We start from the raw sequence: 7,980 nt of genomic DNA, 5'->3' as shown, positions 1-7,980 counted from the left end.
AAATGTTTTTTTATTAAATATTCATCATCTTAACCTTACACAGTTCTTAGTTTTAGAAGCTTAAAGCGATCTATTAAAAATGTTTAGTTATATATAAGACATGGCCAACGATTGGTGGAACTAGAAACATCCGAAGGCCAACTAATGATATAGAGCAGTGCTGCAGTTAAAAAGCATAAAGTTGCTCGCTAAGTCATCTCTAAATTTCACCTGGGATACCATCAGCCAGCACCATCAGAGAGACTCGAGGCAAACAAGTAACACTAGATCTGAAGAGTAAAACTTGTTGCCCTTAGTCCACAACATTCATGAACCAGAGCCCTCCCCGTAAGACTAAACAAGTTCTGATCGTTTTTAAACTCTCTTTCCAGACCATACACAGATGGCTTGCAGAGTCTAGCTTGATCAGCACCCATCATAAGATACAGCATAATCCAATCAATGAAACAACTCTGACAATGCTTTTAAGCCCATGTCACCAAGAAAACAGAAACACAGTTTCTTCCCAAATAGTCAGTCAGCAATGCATCATTGGCAATGTCAAAAGCCACAATGGCTGCAAGGTCTTGGCCAGTGTATATATCTACATTACAGGACTTACAGTAACCTCTAGCTATGGAAAACCCAGTTACCCAAGCTGTTCCACTAACCACACCCAGGATACATATGTTACACAATATAGCTACAGACAATAATAGGCCTGCTTCCAATCAGTTAGCATGGCAGGCTTCTCCCGAGCTCAATTGCAGACAGTTTTGAGCCTCTTTGCAGCCTGCACAAACCCGACGATAACCTGCAACTCATCCAATTGCTTCAGGATAGATGAAAAGCAATTGGGTTTACACAATGCCAAGTCAAACTCCATGGTGGGCTTTACATGATACCTGTTTGAAATCTAAAAGGCAAATGAACTATACTGGGGAAATTTTGCAGACTTACCTGTGACGTGAAATGCCTCTGAACTGCATCAATTAGCTGCTCCTTGGAGGGGTTAGGACTGGCATCCACCTGTTCCAGGCCATAATGCATGAGGTCCGCATAGAAGCGTAAAAAAGAAGACATGAAACAAGGGAAGGGGAAAATACCTACTTGTGTGAAAGACATTGGTCACTTGTACATTTTACTATAAACCATCATCTGCCGTACCGGTCCAGCTTGTGACCGATACCGGATCGGCATGAAATCCGGTACCAGTAGTTTATAGTTAGAAAACTGGTACGGACCAGTACAAGATCGGTATAAGACCGATATGGAATTGGTACGTATCGGCCCAAGCCTGTACCGATACGCCGACCGGTACTGGTACGGCAGGAAAGTATTTAATGAATTATTATAATTGAGGTACTTACAAGATTGAAGTGACGCCAATATCTCCATAACGCTGTCGTTTCTAGCTTGCTCAGGTCAACTTTCTGCACCAACCACTTAAAAATTTAAATCATGACAAAGCTACAAATAATTTATTGAAATGAGTTGTGAATGTTGCTCTACACATAAATGCCTCAGAAAAAAATAAAAAGCTAAATGGTGTCCAGCAGAAAGACATCTAGGACACCATCTACCATGGCACCTCCCAGCACCTGGTGCAGGGAATCACCATATCACACTTCTATAGCATTGTTCAAAGACTGTCCTAGCAGGACATCTCATAGGACATCCCGAGTGCCGGGATAGGACTGTCCTGCCATTATCCCACCATCCCGACCGGCATGCATGTCTTGGGACATTTCCTAACCCAAGTATTGGGAACGAGGCAGAACAGCAGTGCATCCCATTCCATGCAAATATCGGGACAACCCTATCCTGCAGGATTTAAGACCTTAGCATTGCTCACTGAATGGTCATTAACACAAGTCATACCATTGTGCCCCTAGAGGATGAAACAGATCCCTTAGATTGTGAATCACACGAATGAGTGCGGCTCGAGGATTTGTTGCAAGACCCTTTATGCTGTCTGCTTCTGGATCTGTGTGGCTTCTGCGATTGTGTGTCATCGGAGGCTGCAAGAATTAGTTATAGTAAGAAAGATGTCACAAGGACATGAAAATGAGGAAGCCTGACAGGTGAGCCAATTAAACAGTGAAAAGATGCTTTAGGAAAAATTGAAGGTTACAGATCAAGAACAAGCACATTAAAACTAGGTAAGAACGATGTCCTATTTTTTTAAAAAAAAATCCATGCACCACATGATATCCCTCACCGAAAATGGTTTTGCTTTAGCACCCATTACTGGTAGCGAATAGCCCAGTGTTCTAGCAAAAGCAATTCAATTTTCGAAATATCCACACTAGGCATGCTTGACTACGATGAATGGTGTGAATCCATTTATACTTCATTCTTTTATCCACTAAATTATACCTGATTTAGGTAATAAAATAAAAACTAAACAAATATGTCGATAATGGAATATAAGTATTACCATCAATTCAGTCAAGTTTCCAAACTACTATAAACACTTAATTTTTCACGTATGAACCTACATCACTTGTATCTATCTCCAAAATCAAGTCGAGAAAATGCTAGATAAAACAACCATAGCAAAACCTCCCTCTAACTTATACGCAGCAGTATTATAACAACATGCAATTGACAGATATAAAGATCCTTACCTTACACAGTCAATAGACATAATATTGTTGTATTTAATTATTTGAGAAGCCCAGAATACATCATGCCTCTATTTCTACAATCAAGTCGAAAGATGCTAGATAAAACAGCTATAGCAAAATTTCTTTCTAACTTAACCTATAAGCGACAGTATTATAACAACATGTAATTGACATGTATAAAGATCCTTAAAGAGTCAATAGACATAATGTTGCTGCATTTATTTATTTGAGAATTGACACACTACATTACGTTGAAAGCATTTTGATGACAAACGGAAGGCTGAAAGTAGGCACAAAAGGAAAACCAATGTAACACAAAAATCCAAAGACCCTTGACAACTAAAAGAAGGGTGAGTGAGAGGATCAAAAATAGTATTCCTGGAGCAGTAGAAACATAACAGCATGAGTTCTTGCCAACTAAACAATTTTAACAATAGTTCACAATTCATAATCAAGCTCAACTCTTTAAAAAAATGGTTGATAAATTATATTCTGAAAAAGAAAAAAAAAAGATAAACAAGTTGACAACAAGGTACACAAGTGAGGGCTCACCCATATCAGAAACATTCCACTGCATATTTTCACACTCAGTCTCATCATCATCCTCGTGACCAGTTGGGGCTTCAATCACACTAAGTGCATTTCTTTGCAGCTTCACCTCTATGCCATTAGTCAGCACCTGAAATTTCATGAATCAGCATAGATAAATTAATGATTTCAAATCCATCAGATAAACAAATGGGTTTATAGAAGAAATTATCACATATCAGCACAAGAATAAACAGAGAACCAACAAAAATGACGTAACTAAAGAAATAACATAGACAATCCCAATAGGCAAACAACTACAACTAGCAATCTGGCCAGAGAACACAATAAAACAGCCACCAAACTCTAGCAAGATTTCCAAGCAAACGCGCACCATAACCATAACCATAACCATCCAGCCTTTATTCCCAATTATTTGAGGTTGGGTTCATGGATCTTCATTCACCAAGTATTCATATCAAGTGCAGGGGGTTATTAAAAGTGTAGACAGTTATAATTATAGGGCTTTAAGAGAAAAAGGTGTCAAAAATTGACTCATAGGATCAAATTATAATCTCCTGTTGCATCAGCAGGAGAAGGTTTTTTTTTTTTTTTTTTTTTTTGGGGGGGGGGGGGGGGGGGGGGGGGGTGGAGCATGATAATCACAAAACCATCACAAGCCTCTGATATATGTAGAATTTTAAGGTTGCACATCATCTCACAATGGACTGCTTTTAGTGGCAGCAAATTTTAAAAAGGAAAAACCACTATCAAAATATCATCTTACAGAAGTGGCTCCAAGAAAGTTCAAATGTCACTGTTGGATAAATTGATTCCTTACTGGATAATTGCAAAAACATAGTCACTGATAAGGAAAAGTACCATTGCCCAATGGCCAATCCTACGTTTATGCCATCCTCATGCAATAAAATACAACTTCAAACAAGTTAAAATCAAACATGGTTTTTGCTCCATAGATAGAAGTATAACCATCAACAAGGATGGGCCAATTTGCCCACAGAAAATTTCTACATGCACATCATCTATATGCAACAAAATACAACTACAAGTCAAATCAAATTTTTACACACAAAAACTCTAATGACCAAGAAAATTTTGATTTCTTCCAGAGAATTACAATGTATACATCATCCAAATGCAACAAAATACAACTTCAGGCATGTTAAAATTTAAAAGTAATATTTTAATAGCTAGAATTCAAAAGGAATAGCTGCTATCAATTTTAAAGCTTCGCGTCCTCCAACTTTGCAACTAAAACATATAGAAGTGGTCTGAGAAACAAAAGGAAAGAAAGATTCACAACAGACATATAAATGATCCATGCAGACTAAATTGATCTCATCAAGATCTAAAATCCATAAAGGGAAAAAATTAACAAATAGCAATTACCATACAAGACAATAACTAGAAAGTTTCCAGTGCACCACAACTCCAACTGATATGACGGCTAATAACTACAAAGTGATCCTAAAACTTACATAAATATATTTTGATGCTGTAATGAATGATTCGAATGCAAACAAATAAAGTTGTCATTTCTTAAATTTTGAGATACAAAATCAGTCAAACTATCCTATTTTAGCAACAATTCATGAATCAAGACCCCAAATGGACTGAATAGCTTATAATTCAAATACATTACTCTCAAACCCAAGATCTATTAACTGAAAACTGGACATGCAACCAGAAAACACAAACAAGAACCCAGAAGAAAACAATTTCTCCCACGAGCTATGAGTCCATAAACAGTAGCCATGCATTATATGTAAATATAATAATCTAGCAGAGATCATCCAGACGAACCATTACATAAAATAATTCAACTGCAGTCATACAAATAATGCCAGGAATTCATGCACAAAGAAGCCTAATTTATTATCAGCTGATAACTAAAATCCAGGATTAGATCTTTTTGACAAGAAATTACCCCGATCAGATAACCCTAAAAATCAACTCAGGCGGTGTATACTATAATCAAGAAACCTAAAAATCTAGACTTGCAAAGAGAAATCTTGCATGCAGAACCCCTAAAAGAAAAATTGATCTACTACTCAATTCATCGATGCAGGAAAGAACCGTAAAACCCAAACCAGTTGATGCAGAATACCAAAATTAGCAAGAAATCCAGGGCATGCAACTAATCAATGCATCATTGCTTATCAAAAAAAAAAATCAATACATCATCAATGCAATATCAAAATCGAAACAAGAAAACATATAAAGAAAGAACAAACCATCTTTATCAAGATCCGAGCTTTAAATAAGTACTTTTTAGCTTCACAAACCCCAATTTGCAAAGCCTCAAATGCAAACCCTAAACCCATCCAATTGAACCACATTGTCCAATTAAACCTAGACAACGAACTAAAACATCAAAACGCCAAATTTCTTTTTCTGAAAATCTTGTTCAAGAAAAGAATAGAAAAGGAACACGGTATCCAATTCACACCCCAGAGCCAGCGGCCCGCAAGATTTTTCAAAGAAGCCCCATTTCGGGCAGCAGCAATGTCGAACAATTACCAGCCAATGCCATCCGCCGAGGCCGACGGCCTTCTTGACGACCCCCTGGAGCCCGACGAGCACGGATTTGGTCCGGTTGTTGCCGGTCACCACCACCTTGGTGTGCCGCGGGAGCACTGATAGCTCCTCCTCGCTGCTCTCCCCGCAGCTCTGCTGCGTTTGCCCGTAGCCTCCGTTCATCTCCCCCTCAACAACCTCCAGCATTCCCACCACTCCCTCCCCCCCCCCCCCCAGTTCCACCACTTCCCTGAACCAACTCCAACCAAAAAGATTAAAATTTTGAGCAAATCAAACCTACCGGTCACTCAAGAACTCGAGATCAAGCATTGTAGAAGAGAATTTAGGAAAATTTTGCGGAATTTGAACAAAGATATGGGTGAATTTAGGGAATTGGGGGGAATTATTGAGAGAGAGAAAGAGAGAGAGAGAGAGAGAGAGACCGAGGGGGGTTGAGAGTGACTATGCTTTCTTGCTTGCTTTCTCTCTCTTCTATCCCCTCTCTTTTCTTCTTGTTTGGCTTTGCGGCTATGGATCCCGACGACGGGGGGAGAACCAATGGGATGCCGACGCGTGTCCATGTGAGCTCGTGAGCACTGCGCTCCGAGCCGATACGGCTCGCGGTTACGGTGAGGGGGCACGCCAAAAGGACATGATTGCCCCTAGTTTTTTTCTCTTTCCTTTTTTTTTAAAAACCAGTGAGGACTGAGGACTGAGGAGGTGGGTTTGGACCGGAGATGGCTGACCAAGAATGGGAGTAGTTGAGGACAAGAAGGTATAGTATTCGTAACGTCCTTTTTTTATCAGTTACGTATGTGATACATGACACGTGTGTGCATCAACTATCCGCCAGCTTTTGCAAATGAGCATGTGTCATCCATCTCACATAGGTTGAATAAAATGGCGGTTTTAGCTGACACTCTTCCATGAAAAAAAAAGATAAATTAATTATAAATCTTTTTTATGTTTTTAAGTAGTAATACATGTGATATTAAGTATACATATATCTCATCTTGCTAAACATGATGTTGGTACAAACTAAATTGGAAGCTTTTTTATTTTTTTAAGTACACCGGCCTATTACACAATACGCATATGAGTACATCCAATAAAATCAGAAAAAAGAAGCTGGCATAGTGAGCAGGAACATCCGCTTGATTTACCCAAAGAAAACCTCCAGAGTGATGTGCTGCAAAAAAGGCCACCCAAACTCTGGTGGCTTATGTTCCCGCCTCGGGAGCCCAACCCATTTCATACTTACTTTTTGTTGATGATTGTCTTCTTGTGGCTTGGGCACGAGCGAGGGATGCACAGATCCTCAAAGATGTACTAGCAGAGTACTGCACAGTTTTGGGTCAAGAGATGAACTCCCAAAAGTCATCTATCACATTTAATCCAAGCACGTCGTGCGGTGCCAGACGAGAGATCCGAGAGACTCTTGAGATGCCGGAGCAGGAGGGGGCCTGGGGCTATCTGGGGTATCTATTATTGATAGGAGGTTACGGGTCTCGGAGTGCTCTGGCTTGGCACAGCGGGTTTAGGGTAAGTTGGAGGGCTGGCAGGCGTCGTCTCTGTCCATGATGGGCAGATTGACGTTTGTCAGGTCAGTGCTGAGCTCAATGCCCGTATACCTTATGGCCAACACGGTGGTGCCGCAGACAGTATTGTCTAGGATCGAGAGGCTTCTCCGGAGCTTTCTATGTGGTTCATATGGAGGGGGCGTGGCGTGCATTTGGTGGCCTAGGAGAGTGTGTGTCGGCCTCTCCAAGAGAGTGGCCTTGGGGTGCAATCTCTCTGGGTGAGGCGAGAGGCGATCATTGCCCGACACCTAATGTGGTTCATCCTGGAACCTCAGGGGCTGTGGAGTCAGGTCACGGCAACGAAATATGGCCGCATGGGGCTGGCGGAGGTGACCCGACGCAGACGGTCTGTCTCCTTTATGTGGCGTGAGATAGGGAGGTATTTGCCAACTACTTGGGCAAATACCAAATGGTTGATTGGGGATGGGAGGAGTATCGATGTGGCAGGACACCCGTGGGCGGATGCTCTACCATTGTGCTTATGGCCGACTTTGGTGAGCACAGAGTCTCGGGACTGCAGGTAAGTGACCTTCTCATCCCGGGACAAGGGGAGTGGGATGAGGACAGGCTGCAGCAGGTATTCGGGGACCCCCTCGCCGAGCGCGTGCGGTTCCTCCTCGTGCCAGGGTGCAGGGGACTGGATGTCCAGGTTTGGCGTTCATCCTGCAGGACCAGAGTTAGGGTGGGGGACGTTGCACGGGTCCTACAATAGGATCACAAGGCGG

At 41.3% G+C, this 7,980-nt stretch overlaps 1 protein-coding gene across 1 annotated transcript; it reads right to left on the bottom strand.

Moving 5' to 3' along the window:
• Positions 1-444: 444 nt before the first annotated feature.
• Positions 445-6,160, bottom strand: LOC103718954. Its single transcript, XM_008807977.4, has 6 exons — positions 5,679-6,160; positions 3,162-3,288; positions 1,861-2,000; positions 1,350-1,412; positions 940-1,008; positions 445-811 (listed from the first exon to the last, which is right to left on the bottom strand). The coding sequence occupies exons 1-6, from the start codon at positions 5,880-5,882 to the stop codon at positions 740-742; spliced, it is 675 nt and encodes a 224-aa protein (XP_008806199.1). The 5' UTR covers positions 5,883-6,160; the 3' UTR covers positions 445-739.
• Positions 6,161-7,980: the final 1,820 nt, after the last annotated feature.

Source organism: Phoenix dactylifera, chromosome 15 (genome assembly GCF_009389715.1).
Source record: "Phoenix dactylifera cultivar Barhee BC4 chromosome 15, palm_55x_up_171113_PBpolish2nd_filt_p, whole genome shotgun sequence".
Classification (NCBI taxonomy): Eukaryota; Viridiplantae; Streptophyta; class Magnoliopsida; order Arecales; family Arecaceae; genus Phoenix; species Phoenix dactylifera.
This window is presented reverse-complemented; position numbering and strand designations above follow the sequence as displayed.

Bases quoted from the DNA above. Each gene is read 5' to 3' on its own strand.
- LOC103718954 (XM_008807977.4), bottom strand. From the start codon at position 5,882: ATGCTGGAGGTTGTTGAGGGGGAGATGAACGGAGGCTACGGGCAAACG. The intron at 3,289-5,678 runs GTAATTGTTCGA...ATGAAATTTCAG, and splicing joins TCGGCGGATGGCATTGGCTG to GTGCTGACTAATGGCATAGA. The intron at 1,009-1,349 runs GTAAGTACCTCA...GGCCTGGAACAG, and splicing joins ATTGGCGTCACTTCAATCTT to GTGGATGCCAGTCCTAACCC.